At 42.3% G+C, this 22306-nt stretch overlaps 1 protein-coding gene across 1 annotated transcript; it reads left to right on the top strand.

The window, feature by feature from the left end:
• The first annotated feature begins 4788 nt into the window (after window positions 1–4788).
• Window positions 4789–11885, top strand: LOC144121200 (uncharacterized). The gene is made up of 6 exons (XM_077654280.1): window positions 4789–4863; window positions 4943–5092; window positions 6470–6595; window positions 9058–9287; window positions 11018–11177; window positions 11665–11885. The coding sequence occupies exons 1-6, from the start codon at window positions 4830–4832 to the stop codon at window positions 11883–11885; spliced, it is 921 nt and encodes a 306-aa protein (XP_077510406.1). The 5' UTR covers window positions 4789–4829.
• Window positions 11886–22306: the final 10421 nt, after the last annotated feature.

Here is a 22306-nt window from a genome sequence, read left to right as displayed (position 1 = left end):
GTTCGGACCGACATGTGCACCTTCAATTGTATGCCTTTTTCATGCACTTATTTTCTTAACGCTGCGTTGTATTGCTTCTGAGATGTGTCGCGAGACCTTCGTGCGAGAGGAACATGAGAATAGGGCGAGCGAGCTTGTGAAAAATCAGTTTACGCACTAATCTTTGTTTGCATCGCTTTACTCCTTGCAGCATGCCACCAAAACCGTTTGCGGTAGTGAAGTTCCCGATGGAGGACGACAGCTTGGCTGTCGTCCCTGTCGGGTGGCTGTCCCACGACTGGCAGCATTGCCACTGGCCGAAAAGGCGAGCCGCGGAGGTAATCCGCCTCGCTCGAGAGGAGGCGGACCCATCCGCCCCAGGGTGCGAGTGGTTCCGCTGCCCAGTCGCTGTCGTCACAACATGCAGTAAGTGGTTTTATTGCCGGGATAACGCTATGTGTGCAATTGTGAATTGTGGTGTCTAGCATCCCGAAGCGACGCATGGGCTGTGACGGGCGCTGTATTGAAGGGTCCCGGATTTTTTAACCGGCTTTAACGTGCGCCAACACTTCACAGCACACGGGCGCCTTTTGCTAGCCTGTCAAGTGACTAATCTTTTCAAAACTCGGAGGCTAATGAATGATGCACACATGCATTTGTGAGCTGATATCATTGCTTCATCTGCATCAAAAGCGATTGCCAGTCCAAATTCGCATGTGATCTCAAACACTGCAATGCCTTGTTTTATGGTGATATCCAGTTTTCCAGGTCACTGGACTCTACAGGTTTGAAAACATTTAGGACTGACTGTGCTTTGTTCTTGTCCAAGTTTATCGCTCGTGATTGAAAAGATATCTCTATCACATGGGCATTTCAATGACTTTCAAACCAATTGTCTACGACTCAGGAGATGAACACTAGTTGCTGCACAGTTAGCTGCAGCAGCAATTGAGTCAATATATGGCTTGCTCGTGACGTGACTTCTGCTCCTATCAAGCGCTGGCGGCCATGCCGCCAAACCACTCGATCCCAGACCGTCCGCCTTGCGTGGCCTGACTGCTCCTTAGATGCTTTGGATTATTTCCTTATCCTTTCAGGCGTGATGCTGCCTCCACAGGGGAATTGGCTATTCAATGCAGGCTATTACTTTGAACTTGCTGGATCGGTGCATGTGCGCTGCACAAAAAAGGTGGAAATGTGCGACAATATGCATGCATACATAGTGTGGCTGGGTTACGATGCAATGATAGATGATGATGTGGTCTGAAGTGACCCACAGGGATCGTGAACTATCTAGTTTACTCTTCCAGCTTTGTGACATTAGAAAGAATGGAAACCTCAAATCATTGGAGGTACAAAAATATTTCACGAGCTGCTGGTCGAGGATCCTGTCTGCAACGAGTCTACGATACCTAAAGCTCGGCCTCAGCATGCTGTCCTTTCTGCCGTTGTTGCTGGCTGTGGCCGTGGTGATGAACCACTTTGCCTAGTGCTGTAGCCAAGGTATATGCAGTGACGCAGGGCCCAGTCTGTGTTTGGGTTGTCAAACAAGTCAGATGGCTTCGCTCGAAACAAAAACATTCACTTCTTCAGGGTGTAGTCCTTGCTCACCATAGCTTTGCAGACATTAAGTTCACGACCCAAACCTCTTATCTGTCACAAAGTGCACTCTGTACTCTTGTAAATTGAGACTCTTGGGGTCCAAATTGTCTTGCTTAGTCCGAGCCAGCCACAACCTGCAGCTCTTTGTGCTCTGGGATCTTGGAGTTCTTGTGCTAAGTTCATGTTAGTCTGCTTCTTCTTGTGCCTGTACCTGTCGCTATGATTGGAGCCACTGAGGATAATGCACAAAACCATAGTGAAGCTGCGGATGGACGGGAATCAACTCTGTGTGAGCAAACAGAGGCAGCGGTAAGCTAGAGGCAGTCTGGCAGTGGTTCAGCACAGCATGGCCGCCTGGCAACCGATGGGCACTGAATGCGACATGCGGGCCATGTATAATGTATTGAGACAGTGAAGCAGCACGAAACTTGGTGGTGATTTCGAAGGCCTTCAAGAGCGGCAGTGTGCGCTCTTGAATTTGGAAATCAGAGCCTTATAATTGGCGAATAATTGCTGATGTTTAAAAATATTCAGTTGAACCTTGCTGTAACGAAGGAAACCCCAAAATGTCTGTTTTAGCCGTTCCATTTTTATGGCAGTCATCGACCTTTGTTGCAAATGGATTTCATGCTAACAAGCTTATCTACTACAATGTTTTGCTAATGTGCATGAAATTTGACTCCACATTGCAGTGGCACTGTGAACTAGTCGAAGAAAGATAGGTGTACAGAATCGGGTGGTTTGCTTTGTCACTTGAAGGCTCCACTGGTACTTTCTTGCATCACTTTTGCTGTGACAATATATATTTGTAACGCTGTTCCACGAATTGCTTGAAAGTAATGAGATAGAAGAGCTGCTGATATCATTATAAAATTTTTCTGCTGCCAGCAAGCAGCACAGAGAAATCATACAAACAGGAGGATGTCTCTCTGCATTGCAACATTTGCTGCACCATGACAGTGCAGTTATCAGGAACCCAGTCTATATAATAATGTTCAATTATCGAGTGATTTCTTCTGTAGGGTTATATGCTAAACTGACGGGACCAAAATATGCTTCACTTCTAATTAACTGGAAATTCCAATTAAGCGGCTTAAAAATATCGGGAGTCAACTGTATAAATTATTTAGCGGTTTTAGGCGAATAATACGCAGTGATCTGTGTATACACTGATGTCTACCGCATCATTTGAAAGTGCGCACCAACAAGCTGTGGTGTCAGTCGATGCATGCGCATGTACCTGTTAGTTTTAAGTAAGCAAAAGCATTGGGCACACAAGACAGGGGCAGCTTTGAAACCAAAATTACTGCACGTGGTTGGTGATCAGTCATTAAAAGCCTTACAAAAAATTAACACAGATTTTGTCTTTTATACACAGATAGCTTAGTGTGTCACCAGTGTGCGTTGCGGGAGCTTTCAACACACACAAGTGCCTGCCTCATGCCCTAATTTAAGTAGATCAACTGAATATGTCAGCCTTGCCAACGCTTGCCTGTTTCTTGCAGAGCCCACATGAGAACGGCTAGCTGTCTTCCCACAGGCCTAATCGCCTGCATGTAGTCATAATGACCAGGCAGTGGAAAGCTTCTGTGAAATGTAGAATTGGCAATGGGGAAAGTAAAAATGCAGTATTCTGTACTAATGGGAGGCTTCAGTGCCAATGTTGGCAAAAAGCAGGCTGGAGACCAGGCAGTATATGAATATGGCATTGGCACTAGGAATAGCAGAAGGTAGGTATTGAGTTCGCTGAACGCAATAACTTGAGAATCATGAATACTTTCTTCAGAAAACGGAAGAGCCGAAAGTGGACATCGAAAAGCCCTAACGAGGAGACTAAAAATAAAATTGACTTCAAACTGTGTTCTAACCCTGGCATTGTGCAGCATGTGGAAGTAATCAGAAAGGTGTGATGCAGTGACCACAGATTGGTAAGGTCTCAAATTAGTCTGGACTTGAAGAGGGAACGGAAAAGACTAGTAAAGAAGTCCATCAACAAATTAGCGGTAAGAGGGGAGGTAGAATAATTCAGGATTTCGCTACAGAACACATATTCAGCTTTAACCGAGGAAGACAACCTCAGTGTAGACGCAGTGAACAATAAAATTTCAGAGATATTACCGAGTGCAGTGAAGAAGTAGTTCAGGGGGAGGAGTGCAGGGAAGAAGTTCTTTACCAGTAAACTATCCAAGCAGATGAAAGATTTGATTAAGACATGAGAAAGTGTGAAAGCCTCCAACCCAACAGACAAGATAGAACTGGCAGAGCTATCAAAGCTGATCAACAGGCGTAAAGTATACGACATAAGGAAGTATAATATGGAGAAAATCGAGCATTCTTAAAGAACTGTGGCAGCCTGGAAGCAGTGACAAGAAGATTAGGCGTAGGCAGAGATCAGATATATAGGCGCTTAGGGACAATTAAGGGGGCAATGTCATTACTAATATGGACAAGTTTGTCAAAGTAGCAGAGCAGTTCTATACTGACCTATACATTATTCAGAGTAGTGAGGACAATGAGATTGGCAGTAGAGAAGAGCAATCAAACGTTCTGCCAGTAACGAAGACCGAGGTTAAGAAAGCTTTAGAAGCTATGAAAAAGGGGAAAGCAGCTGCGTAGGACGCGGTAACTACAGATTTGTTGAAGGATGGTGGGGCTATTGTGCTAGAAAAACTGGCCACCCTGTATAAGCAGTGCCTCTTGGCATCGACGGTACCGCAGTGAAACTGCCCACATTCAGGGCCACTGCACAGAATGCCTCCACGACAAAGTAGTCCGTTGTTAAAAGTTCTTTCAGCGCAAGCTAGAAGCTAATCACAGGAAAAACTTATAAGGTCTGTATTCTAGAATTTTGGTGCCTGGCTGGTTTCATAATTCAATATAGTTGCATTATCGTTTACCACCTTCCAGCCTAGCAGGAAATAAACCACATATGCAGCAAAGGCCACCGATGCTACCACAGAGGCTGTGTGCTTGGCCACCAAGGTCACATGATAATCTACATCCCTTCCCTACATTTCCTTTCATAGCCCACAGGCTGCTTCAAGATGCCTACTGTAAAGTGTTTGTGTTTGCAATAGCCAGGAATTATTGCATTAAAAGTAATATCCAGGAATTGTTGCATTAAATGTTTGCCTTATTTTCATGTGAAGCAGCAATTTTAGTGTGGACTGCACTTGAGTTGGGTGTTTGATCTCTAACCTTTTGCAGGATCATACAAGAATGCAGAGAAAAAAGCTAAGAAATAGGAGATGAGCTCTGCAGTGGAAAGCTCTGCAATTTCTGGTAAGTGGAAAATCCTAAATTTTTAAACATTAGTAAAATTAATGCATATTCAAAATATGCACGCATTTTTCTGTTTTAGGCAATGAAGGTCCGGATGGGCCTGACGTCCGGCTGCCATCGCCACCACCCCGGCTGCCATCGCCACCACCCCGGCTGCCATCGCCACCACCCCGGCTCCCGTCGCCACCACCCCAGCTGCCATCGCCACCCCGGCTGATATCACCACCCTGTAAGCCTTTATCTGTGTTTAGCCTTTAGATTTGCATTGTTTCAGTTATGGCTTAGTGAATTTATGGTAATATCACATAGGAGAAAGGGGGGACACCCACCCTCTAGCCGTGCCTGCTTTTTATTGATCGCAAAAAATGCATATGGGTGACTCATGAATTTGAGCTCAATTAAGACCCTGTTGCAAAACTGCATTAAGTCTGCTTTCCTGCATAGCAAAAACCCCTTTACCACAGAGTCCATGCGAGTCCTTGAAAACCTTTCAAGAGGGAGAAGTTATTTTCAAGGGCTGAAGAACAATTTGAGGTGAAGGCAACGGAACAGATTCTTTCAGTTGTCTACACGTGTGCCCTATCCTTAGACGATGTCATGGCCAATTGATACAGTGTTAGGTGGTAGCTTTAGAGATCACTTCTTGGTTTTTATCGTTGTTACAATGTTCTTTTTGGTGCCTTTAAAATCACCAGTCACACCTGTGTAGGCATGCGCTGTACCCTCAGAAGACCGAAGCATGCGGTGATTGATGTCAGACGTTCTTTCTGAGAAAAATGTACCCGGGCATTGTTTACGGCGTCCCGTGTTCCGAATGTGACAGTGTCTACATTGGCGAGACTGGCAATTTTAAAAGGCACCTAAAAAAACATTGCAACGATAGGTTTGCCGAGAAGAGCAATTGTAGTGAGGTACTGTAAAAATTGAGTCATGAAGTTTAGCATTTCATTGTTTTCAAGCAAAGGATGGAAGGTAGAATATAGTTTTTGTACTGAAAATTTAAAAGTGCACAGAAGACAGGGACAAGAGGACTGGATGGGACAAACGCTGCTCACAACTGGGTTTATAAACATTTTTCATGAACAGCCCACCTTTGAAGTCATAGTCAGCATTGACTTGCACAATGTAACTGCCAAAGGCAGGAGAGAATTTTAAAATTGTAATTCATCAGAATGTAATCAATTGCCAGCAGAATAAGCAAGGCTAATCCCACCTGTAGCATGCAACTCAACTCTGCGGTTCTCTCATTCAAGTTGTTCTTGTGCTTTCAAATTTGCAGCATGATACCAGCTGGGGCAGCATACAGCTTCGTTAAGGCTTTTTGTGTTTTTGAGGGTCCGCCAGAATAAAGGAGCAGTTTAAATTACTAAATCTGGTAGAATGAGATGACACCCTGAACAAGCATGGTCTTAATGAATGGGAGCTCATAAATGCTTAATGCTAATTCTGTACGAGGCAGTTACGGTGTATATATATGTATCCTTTCAGCAGAAGTGCTGATGTAGCATTTTGGCATTATCTGTGTAGCATTACCTGTTTTATACTGAGTAATTTTTCCGTTCTTCCTGCATCAACACTAATGCTTCATGTTCGTGTCCAACTTCAGCCCTGCTTAGCAGCCACTCAATGGAGGCGGCCACACCAGCTGGTGCAAATTGCACTGCGGGCTGCCCGGCTGGTTCGGCCTCCACTGCAGGTGACCTTGAGGATGTGGAGGAAGCAACTAGCGATCGTAAGGCTTTTCGCTTTCTTTACTTGTATATGAAGAGCCTGAAAAGACGAGAATGCAGTGAGAGGATAGGATGAGAATCTATTTTTTTGAAGTATGAGCCTAAACAGGCCTTGGTAGAAGTTCTGTTTTGCCTTAAAGGAGGCCTAGTTGGTGGATATTTCAAAACGTGTGCTTTGAAAATGACCACTGTTTGTATAAATATGCCTGCTGCAAGTAATTCTTAATAGAAGTACTGAACCTAAGCGGTGATAAAATTTGCTACTTGACACTTCCACAGCTCTATCTCATTCCTACTAACTAGTTGCAGTGTGTTTTCCCGGCGAGTAGCAGTTTGTTTCCTTTAATTTCTTTTTTTGGTTCTGGATTGTGGTTTTGGTTCTGTTATTGTTGTTTCCCTTGGCCTATGCCACTAGAAAGCCACAACCTTTTAAAGACGGACCAATAGAAATAAAACAAACATTACAGATTGTGGCTCAGGACTGCAAAGTGGTCACTGTACTCTATACAGTTTCTCTAGTTTTTGTGCATATATTTTTTATGTGCCCAGCCTGCTGTGCTTCCTCACTACTACTGGCAGCTGTTGTCACAATGGAAGAATACACTTATGGCTGTTTCCATCCTTGCCATGATGTGACGGCAATCAAAATGGCAACCAAGCTGAATAGAAAACTGGTGGTACATAGAAGGAACAGTATTCAGAGCAGCTATTTTTAACTAAGGCATTGTCAGTGCATGGTGCATTTTTGATATATAGATCTGCAAGGGATAGAGCAGCTGTGCCTTGTGGTGGAATCAATGGCAATTTAGTAGCTTAATGCAGAGCATGTTGACGCCCAGTGTTGGTTTACATTACCATCATCGATGCTGCAGTCCCACAGGGTGTTAATTGTTCTGACGTCCAGTGAAATCTTCCACAGCAGTTCATCATCCTGCAGAATCTCGCACTTCACAAACAACCTCACCATGACATCGTGTAGAACAGCCACAAATATGTTCCCTCGAGGCATCCACCACATTTGCATTACCCGTCCTGATATGTCAAACTTGCGGCCAGGTGCGCAGTTGTTCTCTGAAGGATGACAGCCATCTTGAACATATTCGTGAAGAAGCACCGAATGCTTAAGGGGCATTCACTCTTGGACACTCGGCGGAGAGGGCAAGCGAAATCCTCTGCCACCGAAAAAGCTGCATCGTTCACACTTCCCAACCACCTCGTCTGCGCTCATCGTCTGTGTGTCGTCTGCTCAAGGCGTACACAGATATGGCAAGAGGTTAATCCATGCTGTCTACGTACAATAACTGTATGCACGCTTACTTACGCTAAATGCAGCTATTTTGCCAGACGTTACGCCATTTCTAGCATTGTCGCTTTTAAATACATAAGATTAGCCTAGTGGCGCCATCTGGTGGTTACTCTCAAGCCTTTTTAAAAAAGGAAAGGATCGTCACCTAAAATAAAAAAAGAACACATTTATCACTCACACTTTTTTTATGGGTGAGATGAGACAAAGCGAAAGAGCGCTGGCGCTTTTATGGGCATTGAACGCGCTCAAACAGGCAGTAACAGCGACGAATTCAGTCCCAAACGAGGCGTCCCGCACCGAAGGGCGTCGCCATGTTTGTTGCCGAACTTCGTACTCTCCTTCCTATTGGCTGACGGGATTCGGCGGATTTTTTTCCGGTGGCAGAATTCGGTCCTGGACCGATCAGGCTTACCGCTTGGTATTTCGGCGCAATCTCTGCCGCGGCAGCAGATTCCGCTCGTTCTCTCTGCCGAATGTCCACCAAGTGTGAACGCGCCATTACTTGGCCCTGAGCACAATTGATGAAGCACCGCATTACAAACTGGTAAAATATGTAGCCAGGAGACATTACATGCATCAAACAGCCACAGAGAAACTGTGTGCGTGGCATCAGCTCTTTTGTCAGCTGCAGAAGAACCAACAACAGAGTGAGCTGGTGCATCAGTGAAGAACCAAAAACAGCGCTCGCCCATCTTCTAGTCTGTCTTTATGGCGCTGTTTTTAGGTTTTCATCAGGTACCGGCACTCCCTGCAAGCGTTGCTGTTCTGAGTGGCAGTTCCACTGCAATTGGAACAGTGCCCCTTTCATCAACTATCAACACTCCCAAGAGTGCTGAGCATACAGCTAAAAGTAGAAAGGAAAACGAAAAATCGTTCTCAAGAACCATGCAGAAAATTCTGGGCAGAGCTGTGGAGCAAACATAAAATTTCATTTACCGCATCATCCCTGATGCTAGTTTGTCTCCCCTTTATTTATGGTGCCATGCTCTGATTTTCGATTGCAAGCCAACACCCGCATTTCGGATTTTCAAATTTGAAAACAATAGGTCGACTTGCAAGCGTGTAAATGCAGTATATTGCTCTTATTGCGTCCTTGAGGTGTAAATATATACATCTGCTGTGAAAGCCTGCCCTCAATGGAAACCTTGCTCGTTTCAGCGACAATGCTCAAGGTGCTGCGGCTGCTGCTAGAAATACGGCAGCAGCAGCGGGAAATCCTGCAGAGGGTGAGCCGGCTGGAGCAAGCTCGGCAAGAGCCGAGGACACGGTCGCCGTCTCCTCCTGTGAGCTCCCTCCCGCCACTGTGCCCTCAGCTGCCAGCCTTCAGTATTGAAGATTTTGAGGCGGCAGAAGCTGCTGTCAGAGATGACAGAGTAGCAGCTGCCCTGGTAATTTAATTTTTCATTCAATGTTTTATTACAGTAGTCTGTTGGGTGCTTAATATATATAGTTGAGATATTTATTGAAAAATCTGAGCCCCAGAAGTAGATGCTTGCCATGCCTAAGCCATAATCATGCTGTTCTTGTATAAGTTTTCAGCTAATATAGTGGGAATGGATGAATTTTGAAAAGTCCGCACATAGTAGGGTTACTGTGACATTGTTAATAGTCTGTTTTATTACAACTGAAAATTCCGGAAACACTCGCGCCCACTTATACCGAACATGACAGTTGCATAGATTACTTTATACTAAGTCTAATTCCTGTATTACAGTGAAAAATCCAAACTCTCGTACAGAATTAACATTTGTTTCTTTTTTATTCGAAATAAGTGCCTTAATTGTTTTTGCTTCTTCTACAATCGAAAGGAATGCATTTTTTCTGTTCCTTCTAAAATCGGATTGAACGTTTCTTCAAAATAGACCCTATTTAATGCACTTTATAGGCTCCCAAGCGCAGCCGTGTGCTCCTTATCAAGATCCTTGGCTATAAGCTGACTGCAGGCACTATGCAATTAATCCCCATTGCCGCTTTCACGGCAGCTAGTGGTAGGTCAGGCCTGTTGTCATTAGCTTCCTACTAGTTCAGTGCTTGTAGTTCACATGGCATATTCGTTTAAAAGCATCAACTATAGGGTTCATGACCTCTGCAACAAAGCACACAAGATGGTACAAAGGAAAGAAATTAACACGGACAGCACAGCTGTATCGGGGTATATAGCACAATTTCAGCTGATGGAAAAGGTGCGAAGGAAACAGGGCGAGAATTAACAAGAGTAATTAACATTTTGATTAGTAATTATATGCTGTCATTGACATATAGCACATTCTTGGCCACATGAGCAAGTTCTTCACTGATACTGATGGGGTACTAAGGCAAGGTTTACCTGCTTGGATATATGAGGGTGCAACTCTGATGATTCAGACGAAAATCTCTGTTACCTTGAAGTTTGAATTACAGAGTACTGTATCTGTGCTGCTAACAATGCTTTCAAGAGATATTTTAAGGCTGTCTTGATTTATTTAATCACAGGACTATGTTATGCTCTACTATACTATTTGTGGCACATTCCATCAAAGTATTGAGCCTCATGAAGCTAGTGTAGTGTAATGTTAAGTCTATTTTTTGGTATGTATTTTGTTCACAAAGTTTGGCTGAGTTAAGGTGGCACACAAATTATTTTAATTATTGGTTTGAGACGATTGACTGGGAGTGCTGTTTCGGAGCTAATTTTTTACATTATTCGTTGTTTTCCAATTAAGGAGACAGCTTTGATCAGTCTTTTGCCTGGCTATTGCTTTTTATGCCTTTCATTAATTGAAGTGCAGTACTCCACTCCAACCAGGACAGTTTCAAGAACCATAGATGCTAATTTTAGTTGCATATTTTCCCTGTAGTGATGCATAAGACATGAATCACCGTGGAGTATTCCCTTACGAGTGCTAAACAATTTAATATTGAACTTCTTGATGCTGTTACGGTGGTCAAATGGTAAGAAGTGTTTCACATGAGGTGTAAAAAAAACACTATAATTGCTGCTGTGTTGTAGCAGGTATACTACGATTACTTTCGAAGTCACACCGTTGTCTTTGCTATTGCGTTCTACAAGTTAAGTGGTTATAGAATGTGATTTTTCATGTGAAATAACCGTTGGGCAACTGCAAATTTTTCCTTTCAGAAGAAGCAGCTTCTCCGCCTAGGCGGAAACAATTTAAAGGAGGTGGCGGCGAATGTCATGGGTGCTGTGATGGGGGTGGCTGTACAGAGACTATTCAGCCTGCGGGGGAGGAAAGGAAAACGGCCATTCGTTGGCACAAAGCTGTGCAGGGTGGCAACAGGTATACCTGATTTTGAATTGCTGTAGCTTTTAATTTAGAAATATTGAGATTCCTGCTTTTAAACATGTACAAGTTTTTCCAAGCTATTTTCTTGCTGTATCTTACTGTAATTTTTTATAACAGCTGATGAATATTCTGTTGCTGTGTTTATGTGATTAGTTTGGGGGTCTTAGTCATAAAACTCCATAAAGAAGCAGCAGATGCCCTCAATCAAACCAATCATTTCCATTTGTCATATTGTAATCCGTTGTCATGAACTTCCCTGCAATGGCCACTTTGACGTTGACTGCAGTGCCTTCATGATAGCTCATTTTTTTTGCATTTCACTACTGTACAGTACTTGTGTTGTTTGTTGGGATACCTTGCGTGTCAGTAACGTGTGGTTTTTCTGTGTCAAATCATGAACTTGGATTTCCATATGCTTGCAGGAAGTGTATCGTTTTAAAAGTTGCATTTCTTGGTCTTAATGCACACTCACCTTGCACAGATGCCATCTGCGAGAGGCAGGGTGTCGACATCCTGGCAGCACAGGGTTTTATTGGCAGGTGGCTGCCCGGTGCGTGCGACCGAGGGGGCGGCCGAAAGAGGCGCTATGCCCAAGCTTTAGAGCCTCCTGAGTCTCACGCTCAAGCGCCACCTGCTAACCCCTGTGCTGGGTCAGCACCCTGCCCAGGCGCGCCGTCAGCCTCCTGCCCTGCAACCCTCTAGGCATGGCCATCCTGTCCCCCTCAGGGGTCCACCCAAGCTCTGCCCCCCCCCACAGCCTCCTCCTCACGCCCAGCCACCCTCCGCCCAAGCTCTGCCCCTTCCCCTGCCCCCCCCCCCCCCCACAGCCTCCTCGTCACGCCCAGCCACCCCACGTAGCACCCTTGCCACATGGGTTATTGCCCCACGGGCACATGAGAAATAAAAAAAACATTTTTCTGAAATTCCTGTTTGCTTGTTTCATTTGGTAGCTGCTGGACATTAAGTAAAAAATGTGCATGAAATATTGTTTGCAAATCAAAATACATACGCAATGAAAATACTGCATGCAGTTTTGAAATTTTAATGGGAGTTCGAACCAATTGCATATATATACAGCTAGAAGTCGCACGGTATTGAAAGCCACGGACGGGACCTCTAAATGCATGCGATAATTCTGCACTGGTCTCGGAAAATAATAGAAATGCCTAGAGGTAGCCAAGATATGCCGGTATCCGAAAGGCCACTATTCGGCCATATTGGGGCCACTATTCGGCCATATTGGAGCCACTATTCGGCCATATTGGAGCCACTATTCGGCCATATTGGAGCCACTATTCGGCCATACTGGAGCCATATTGGGCCCTATATTGGCAGTGATGTTTGGGCCATTCTTGGCATTCAGATTGGCTGAACATCGGCCCAATCTTGGCGGGAATGTTGGGCCATGCTTGGAAAGAGTTGCGATTTGCCTAAATGCCAATGAAGGGCCGATATTCGCGCCAATTTTCGCCAATGATATGCCAACGGTGGCCCGATATTGGCGTGCTGCTTGGGAAGTTCTTGCAAAGAAGAGTCAGTTCTTGCGACAAAGAGTCTGATCTTGTTATGAAGAGCCAGTTCTTGTGATGAAGTCTGTTCTGATGAAGAGTCAGTTCTCGTGATGAAGAGTCAGTTCTTGCGATGAAGAGTCAGTTTTTGCATTGAAGAGTCAGTCCTTGCGATAAAGAGTCAGTTCTTGTGATGATGAGTCAGTTGTTGTGATGATGTGTCAGTTCTTGTTATTAAGTCTGTTCTTGTGATGAAAATCAGTTCTTATGAAGAAGAGTTAGTTCTTGTGATGAAGAGTCAGTTCTTGCGATGAAGAGTCATTTTTGCAATGAAGAGTCTGTTTTTGTGTTGAAGATACAGTACTTGTTTTGCAGAGTCAGTTCTTGTGATGAAGAAGCAGTTCTTTTGATGAAGAGACAGTTCTTGCGATGAAGAGTCATTCTTGCATTGAAGAGTCAGTTCATGTGATGAAGAGTCAGTTCATGTGATAAGGAGTCAGTTCTTCTGATGAAGAGACGGTTCTAGCGATGAAGAGTCAGTTTTTTCAATGAATAGTCAGTTCATGAAATAAGTCAGTTCTTATGATGAAGAATAAGTTCATGTTAGGAAGAGCCAGTTCGTGTGGTGAAGAGTTAGTTCTTGTGATGAAAAGCAGCTTTTGTTTTCAATAATCAGTTCTTGTGATGAAGAGTCAGTTCTTGTGATGAAGAGTCAGTTCTTGTGATGAAGAGTCGGTTATTGCGATGAAGTCAGTTCTTGTGACGAAGAGTCTGTTCTTGCGAAGAAGATTCAGTTCTAGGGACGAAGAGCCAGTTCTTGTTATGAAGAGCCAGTTCTTGTGATGAAGAGTCAGTTCTAATGAAGAGTCAGTTCTTGCGATGAAGTCAGTTTTTGCGTTGAAGAATAAGTCCTTACGATGAAGAGTCAGTTCTTGTTATGAAAATTCAGTTCTTTTGATGAAGAGGCAGTTCTAGTGATGGAGTCAGTTTTAGTGATGAAGAGTCAGTTCTTGCGATGAAGAATCAGTTGTTTCAATGAAGTAAGTTCTTGTGATGAAGAGTCAGTTCTTAATATGAAGAGTCAGTTCTTGAAAGAAGAGTCAGTTCTTATTATGAAGAATCTGTACTTGCGATGAAGAGTCAGTTCTTGCGATGAAGAAGCAGTTCTTTTGATGAAGAGACAGCTCTTGCGATGAAGAGTCAGTTCTTGAGAAGAAAAGTCAGTTCTTGTAATGAAGAGTCAGTTCTTCTGATGAAGAGCCAGTTCGTGCGATGCAGAGGCAGTTCTTGCGATAAGAGCCAGTTCGATGAAGAATCAGTTTTTACGATGAAGTCAGTTCTTGTTATGCAGAGTCAGTTCTTATTATGAAGAGTCAGTTCTTGAAAGAAGAGTCAGTTCTTATTATGAAGAGTCATTTTTGCAATGAAGAGTCTGTTTTTGTGTTGAAGAGCCAGTACTTGTTTTGCAGAGTCAGTTCTTGCGATGAAGAAGCAGTTCTTTTGATGAAGAGACAGTTCTTGCGATGAAGAGTCATTCTTGCATTGAAGAGTCAGTTCATGTGATGAAGAGTCAGTTCATGTGATAAGGAGTCAGTTCTTCTGATGAAGAGACGGTTCTAGCGATGAAGAGTCAGTTTTTCTAATGAATAGTCAGTTCATGAAATTAAGTCAGTTCTTATGATGAAGAGTAAGTTCATGTTAGGAAGAGCCAGTTCGTGTGGTGAAGAGTTAGTTCTTGTGATGAAAAGCAGCTTTTGTTTTCAATAATCAGTTCTTGTGATGAAGAGTCAGTTCTTGTGATGAAGAGTCAGTTCTTGTGATGAAGAGTCGGTTATTGCGATGAAGTCAGTTCTTGTGACGAAGAGTCTGTTCTTGCGAAGAAGAGTCAGTTCTAGGGACGAAGAGTCTGTTCTTGTTATGAAGAGCCAGTTCTTGTGATGAAGAGTCAGTTCTAATGAAGAGTCAGTTCTTGCGATGAAGTCAGTTTTTGCGTTGAAGAATAAGTCCTTACGATGAAGAGTCAGTTCTTGTTATGAAAATTCAGTTCTTTTGATGAAGAGGCAGTTCTTGTGATGGAGTCAGTTTTTGTGATGAAGAGTCAGTTCTTGCGATGAAGAATCAATTGTTTCAATGAAGTAAGTTCTTGTGATGAAGAGTCAGTTCTTAATATGAAGAGTCAGTTCTTGAAAGAAGAGTCAGTTCTTATTATGAAGAATCAGTACTTGCGATGAAGAGTCAGTTCTTGCGATGAAGAAGCAGTTCTTTTGATGAAGAGACAGCTCTTGCGATGAAGAGTCAGTTCTTGAGAAGAAAAGTCAGTTCTTGTAATGAAGAGTCAGTTCTTGTGATGAAGAGCCAGTTTGTGCGATGCAGAGCCAGTTCTTGCGATAAGAGTCAGTTCGATGAAGAATCAGTTTTTACGATGAAGTCAGTTCTTGTTATGAAGAGTCAGTTCTTATTATGAAGAGCCAGTTCTTGAAAGAAGAGTCAGTTCTTATTATGAAGAGTCAGTTCTTGCGATGAAGAGTCAGTTCTTCTGATGAAAAGTCATTCTTGTGATTAAGGGTCAGTTCTTGGGATGAAGAGTCGGTTATTGCGATGAAGAGTCAGTTCTTGTGATGAAAAGTCATTCTTGTGATTAAGGGTCAGTTCTTGTGATGAAGTCTGTTCTTGTGATGAAGAGTCAGTTCTTGTTATGAAGAGCCAGTTCTTGTGATGAAGAGTCAGTTATTGCGATGAAGAGTCAGTTCTTGTGTTGAAGAGTCAGTTCTCTCAATGAAGAGTCAGTTCTTGTGATGAAGAGTCATTTCTCGTGATGAAGAGTCAGTTATTGCGATGAAGAGTCAGTTCTTATTATGAAGAGTCTGTTCTTGTTATGAAGAATCAGTTCTTGCGATGAAGGGTCAGTTCTTCTGACGAAGAGTCATTCTTGTGATGAAATGTCAGTTCTTGTGATGAAGTCAGTTCTTGTGATGAAGAGTCAGTTCTTGTTGTGAAGAGTCAGTTCTTGTCATGAAGAGTCAGTTTTTGTCATTAGAGTCACTTCTTGTGATGAAGAGTCAATTCTTGCTAGGAAGAGCCAGTTCTTGTGGTGAAGAGATAGTTCTTGTAATGAACAGTCAGTTCTTGTTTTCAATAATCAGTTCTTGTGAGGAAGAGCCAGTTCTTGTGATGAAGAGTCAGTTATTACGATGAAGAGTCAGTTCTTGTGATGAAGAGACAGTTCTTGCAAAGAAGAGTCAGTTCTTGCGACAAAGAGTCTGATCTTGTTATGAAGATCCAGTTCTTGTGAGGAAGTCTGTTGTGATGAAGAGTCAGTTCTTGCGATGAAGAGTCAGTTTTTGCATTGAAGAGTCAGTCCTTGCGATGAAGAGTCAGTTGTTGCGATAAAGAGACAGTTCTTGCGATCAAGAGTCATTCTTGTGTGGAGAGCGTTCTTGTGTTGAAGAGTCAGTTCTTCTTTTGAAGAGTCAACTCTTGCGACGAAGAATCAGTTCTTTTAATGAGGACACAGTCCTTGCGATGAAGAGCCAGTTCTTTTGATGAAGAGTCAGTTCTTTTGATGAAGAGTCAGTTCTTGTGATGAAGCGTCAGTTCTTGTTATGATGAGTCGGTTCTTGTGATGAAGAGTTAGTTCTTGCGGTGTAGAGTCAGTTCTTGCGATGAAGAGTGATTCTTACGATGAAGTCTTGTGTTGTAGATTCAGTTCTTATTTTGAAGAGTCAATTCTTGCGATGAAGAATCAGTTCTTTTGATGAAGAGACCATTCTTGCGATGAAGAGTCAGTTTTTGCGATGGAGACCATTCTTGCAATGAAGAGTCAGTTTCTGCGATGAAGAGTCAGTTCTTGCGATGAAGAAGCAGTTCTTTTGATGAAGAGACAGTTCTTGCGATGAAGAGTCAGTTCTTGCGAAGAAAAGTCAGTTCTTGCAATGAAGAGTCAGTTCTTGTGATGAAGAGCCAGTTCGTGCGATACAGAGCCAGGTCTTGCGATAAGAGTCAGTTCTTGTTATGAAGAGTCAGTTCTAATTATGAAGAGTCAGTTCTAGAAAGAAGAATCAGTTCTTATTATGAAGAGCCAGTTCTTGCGATGAAGAGTCAATTCTTCTGATGAAGAGTCATTCTTGTAATGAAGGGTCAGTTCTTGAGATGAAGTCAGTTCTTATGATGAAGAGTCAGTTCATGTTAGGAAGCGCCAGTTCGTGTGGTGAAGAGTTAGTTCTTGTGATGAAGAGTCTGTTATTTTGATGAAGAGTCAGTTCTTGTGATGAAGCGTCAGTTCTTGTTATGATGAGTCAGTTCTTGTGATGAAGAGTCAGTTCTCGTTATGAAGAGTCAGTTCTTGTGATGATGTGTCAGTTCTTATGACGAAGAGTTAGTTCTTGCGATGAAGAGTCAGATCTTGCTATGATGAATTAGTTCTTTTGAAGAAGTCAGTTCTTGTTATGAAGAGTCAGTTCTTATTATGAAGAGTCAGTTCTTGCGATGAATAGTCAGCTCTTATTATGAAGAATCAGTTCTTGTGATCAAGAGTCAGTTCTTGTGATGAAGAGTCATTTCTCATGATGAAGAGTCAGTTATTGCGATGAAGAGTCAGTTCTTATTATGAAGAGTCAGTTCTTTTGATGAAGAGTCTGTTCTTGTGATGAAGAGTCAGTTCTTGCAAAGAAGAGTCACTACTTGCGACGAAGAGTCTGTTCTTGTTATGAAGAGGCAGTTCTTGTGGTGAAGAGTCAGTTCTTTTGATGAGGAAGCAGCTCTTTTGATGAAGAGACAGTTCTTGTGATGAAGAGTCAGTTCTTGTGATGAAGAGCCAGTTCGTGCGATGAAGAGCCAGTTCTTACGATGAAGAATCAGTTGTTTCGATTAAGTATGTTCTTGTGATGAAGAGTCAGTTCTTAATATGAAGAGAGAGTTCTTGAAAGAAGAGTCAGTTCTTATTATGAAGAATCAGTTCTTCCGATGAAGAGTCAGTTCTTGTGATGAAGTCATTCTTGCGATGAAGAGTCAGTTCTTGCGATGAAGAGTCAGTTCTTGAGAAGAAAAGTCAATTGTTGCAATGAAGAGTCAGTTCTTGAGATGAAGAGTTAGTTCTTGTGATGAAGAGTCAGTTATTGCGATGAAGAGTCAGTTCTTGTGATTAAGAGTTAGTTCTTGTGATGAACAGTCAGTTCTTGTTTTGAATATTCAGTTCTTGTGATGAAGAGTCAGTTCTTGCGATGAAGAGTCAGTTCTTGTGATGAAGAGTCAGTTATTGCGAAGACGAGTCAGTTCTTGAGACGAAGAGTCTGTTCTTATTATGAAGAGCCAGTTCTTGTGATGGAGAGTGTTCTTGTGTTGAAAAGTCAGTCTTCTTTTGAAGAGTCAATTCTTGCGACGAAGAATTAGTTCTTTTATTGAGGACACAGTTCTTGCGATGAAGAGCAAGTTATTTTGATGAATAGTCAGTTCTTTTGATGAAGAGTCAGTTCTTGTGATGAAGCGTCAGTTCTTAATATGATGAGTCAGTTATTTTGATGAAGAGTTAGTTCTTGAGATGTAGAGTCAGTTCTTGCGATGAAGAGTCAGTTCTGATGAAGAGTCAGTTCTCGTGATGAAGAGTCAGTTCTTACGATGAAGAAACAGTATTTTCGTTGAAGAGTCAGTCCTCGCGATGAAGAGTCAGTTCTTGTTATGAAGAATCAGTTCTTGCGATGAAGAGTCAGTTCTTCTGAAGAAGAGTCATTCTTGTGATGAAATGTCAGTTCTTGTGATGAAGTCAGTTCTTGTGATGAAGAGTCAGTTCTTGTTGTGAAGAGTCAGTTCTTGTCATGAAGAGTCAGTTTTTGTCATTAGAGTCACTTCTTGTGATGAAGAGTCAATTCTTGCTAGGAAGAGCCAGTTCTTGTGGTTAAGAGATAGTTCTTATGATGAACAGTCAGTTCTTGTTTTCAATAATCAGTTCTTGTGATGAAGAGCCAGTTCTTGTGATGAAGAGTCAGTTATTACGATGAAGAGTCAGTTCTTGTGATGAAGAGACAGTTCTTGCAAAGAAGAGTCAGTTCTTGCGACAAAGAGTCTGATCTTGTTATGAAGAGCCAGTTCTTGTGATGAAGTCTGTTGTGATGAAGAGTCAGTTCTTGCGATGAAGAGTCAGTTTTTGTATTGAAGAGTCAGTCCTTGCGATGAAGAGTCAGTTGTTGCGATAAAGAGACAGTTCTTGCGATCAAGAGTCATTCTTGTGTGGAGAGCGTTCTTGTGTTGAAGAGTCAGTTCTTCTTTTGAAGAGTCAACTCTTGCGACGAAGAATCAGTTCTTTTAATGAGGACACATTCCTTGCGATGAAGAGCCAGTTCTTTTGATGAAGAGTCAGTTCTTTTGATCAAGAGTCAGTTCTTGTGATGAAGCGTCAGTTCTTGTTATGATGAGTCGGTTCTTGTGATGAAGAGTTAGTTCTTGCGGTGTAGAGTCAGTTCTTGCGATGAAGAGTGATTCTTACGATGAAGTCTTGTGTTGTAGATTCAGTTCTTATTTTGAAGAGTCAGTTCTTGCGATGAAGAATCAGTTCTTTTGATGAAGAGACCATTCTTGCGATGAAGAGTCAGTTCTTGCGATGAAGAGTCAGTTCTTGCGATGGAGACCATTCTTGCAATGAAGAGTCAGTTCCTGCGATGAAGAGTCAGTTCTTGCGATGATGAATCAGTTCTTTTGACGAGGTCAGTTCTTGTGAAGAACAGTCGGTTCTTATTATGAAGAGTCAGTTCTTGCGATGAACAGTCAGCTCTTATTATGAATAATCAGTTCTCGTGATCAAGAGTCAGTTATTGTGATCAAGAGTCAGTTCTTGTGATGAAGAGTCAGTTATTGCGATGAAGAGTCAGTTCTTGTGATGAAGAGTCAGTTCTTGCAAAGTGTCAGTTCTTGCGACGAAGAGACCGATCTTGTTATGAAGAGCCAGTTCTTGTGATGAACTGGCAGTTGTGAAGAGTCATTCCACGCGATGAAGAGTCAGTTCTTGTTATGAAGAGTCAGGTCTTTTGATGAAGAGTCAGTTCTTGTGATGAAGAGTCAGTTATTGCGATGAAGTCAGTTCTTGTGATGAAGAGTCAGTTCTTGCGAAGAAGAGTCTGTTCTTGTGATGAAGAATCAGTTTTTTCGATGAAGTCAGTTCTTGTTTTGAAGAGTCAGTTCTTGTTATGACGAGTCAGTTCTTGAAAGAAGAGTTAGTTCTTATTATGAAGAGTCAGTTCTTGCGATGAAGAGTCAGTTCCTTGATGAAGAGTCATTCTTGTGATGAAGGGTCAGTTCTTGTGGTGAAGTCAGTTCTTATGATGAAGAGTCAATTCTTGTTATGAAGAGTCGGTTCTTGTCATGAAGAGTCAGTTCTTGTCATAAGAGGCACTTCTTGTGATGAAGAGTCAGTTCTTGCTAGGAAGAGCCAGTTCTTGCGGTGAAGAGATAGTTCTTGTAATGAACAGTCAGTTCTTGTTTTCAATAATCAGTTCTTGTGATGAAGAATCAGTTCTTGTGATGAAGAGTCGGTTATTGCGATGAAGAGTCAGTTCTTGTGTTGAAGAGACAGTTCTTGCAAATAAGAGTCAGTTCTTGCGACAAAGAGTCTGATCTTGTTATGAAGAGCCAGTTCTTGTGATGAAGTCTGTTCTGATGAAGAGTCAGTTCTCGTGATGAAGAGTCAGTTCTTGCGATGAAGAGTCAGTTCTTGTGATGAAGAGTCAGTTCTTGTGATGTAGAGTAAGTTCTTGTAATGAAAAGTCAGTTATTGCGATGAAGAGTCAGTTCTTGTGATGAAGAGTCAGTTCTTGCGAAGAAGAGTCAGTTCTAGTTATGAAAAGTCCGTGTTTGTTAAGAACAGTAAGTTGTTTTGACGAAGAGTCAGTTCTTGTGATGAAGAGTCAGTTCTCGTGATGAAGAGTCAGTTCTTGCAAAGAGTCAGTTCTTGCGACGAAGAAACCGATCTTGTTATGAAGAGCCAGTTCTTGTGATGAAGTCTGTTCTGATGAAGAGTCAGTTCTCGTGATGAAGAGTCAGTTCTTGCGATGAAGAGTCAGTTTTTGCATTGAAGAGTCAATCCTTGCGATAAAGAGTCAGTTCTTGTGATGAAAAGTTAGTTATTGCGATGAAGAGTCAGGTCTTTTGATGAAGAGTCAGTTCTTAGTGATGAAGAGTCAGTTATTGCGATGAAGTCAGTTCTTGTGATGAAGAGTCAGTTCTTGCGAAGAAGAGTCAGTTCTTGCGATGAAGAGTCTGTTCTTGCGATGAAGAATCAGTTTTTTCGATGATGTCAGTTCTTGTTTTGAAGAGTCAGTTCTTATTATGACGAGTCAGTTCTTGAAAGAAGAGTTAGTTCTTATTATGAAGAGTCAGTTCTTGCGATGAAGAGTCAGTTCTTCTGATGAAGAGTCATTCTTGTGATGAAGGGTCAGTTCTTGTGGTGAAGTCAGTTCTTGTGATGAAGAGTCAGTTCTTCTGACGAAGAGTCAGTTCTTGCGATGAAGAGTCGGTTCTGGCGATGATGAGTCAGTTTATGCGATGAAGAGTCAGTTCTTGAGATGAAGTCAGTTCTTATGATGAAGAGTCAGTTCTTGTTATGAAGAGTCGCTTCTTGTCATGAAGAGTCAGTTCTTGTCATAAGAGGCACTTCTTGTGATGAAGAGTCAGTTCTTGCTAGGAAGAGCCAGGTCTTGTGGTGAAGAGATAGTTCTTGTAATGAACAGTCAGTTCCTGTTTTCAATAATCAGTTCTTGTGATGAAGAGTCAGTTCTTGTGATGAAGAGTCGGTTATTGCGATGAAGAGTCAGTTCTTGTGATGAAGAGTAAGTTCTTGCAAAGAAGAGTCAGTTCTTGCGACAAAGAGTCTGATCTTGTTATGAAGAGCCAGTTCTTGTGATGAAGTCTGTTCTGATGAAGAGTCAGTTCTCGTGATGAAGAGTCAGTTCTTGCGATGAAGAGTCAGTTTTTGCATTGAAGAGTCAATCCTTGCGATAAAGAGTCAGTTCTTGTGATGATGAGTCAGTTCTTGCGATGAAGAGTCATTTTTGCAATGAAGAGTCTGTTTTTGTGTTGAAGATACAGTACTTGTTTTGCAGAGTCAGTTCTTGTGATGAAGAAGCAGTTCTTTTGATGAAGAGACAGTTCTTGCGATGAAGAGTCATTCTTGCATTGAAGAGTCAGTTCATGTGATGAAGAGTCAGTTCATGTGATAAGGAGTCAGTTCTTCTGATGAAGAGACGGTTCTAGCGATGAAGAGTCAGTTTTTTCAATGAATAGTCAGTTCATGAAATAAGTCAGTTCTTATGATGAAGAGTAAGTTCATGTTAGGAAGAGCCAGTTCGTGTGGTGAAGAGTTAGTTCTTGTGATGAAAAGCAGCTTTTGTTTTCAATAATCAGTTCTTGTGATGAAGAGTCAGTTCTTGTGATGAAGAGTCAGTTCTTGTGATGAAGAGTCGGTTATTGCGATGAAGTCAGTTCTTGTGACGAAGAGTCTGTTCTTGCGAAGAAGATTCAGTTCTAGGGACGAAGAGCCAGTTCTTGTTATGAAGAGCCAGTTCTTGTGATGAAGAGTCAGTTCTAATGAAGAGTCAGTTCTTGCGATGAAGTCAGTTTTTGCGTTGAAGA

The sequence above is a fragment of the Amblyomma americanum genome, chromosome 1, assembly GCF_052857255.1.
Source record: "Amblyomma americanum isolate KBUSLIRL-KWMA chromosome 1, ASM5285725v1, whole genome shotgun sequence".
NCBI classification, from domain to species: domain Eukaryota; kingdom Metazoa; phylum Arthropoda; class Arachnida; order Ixodida; family Ixodidae; genus Amblyomma; species Amblyomma americanum.
This window is presented reverse-complemented; position numbering and strand designations above follow the sequence as displayed.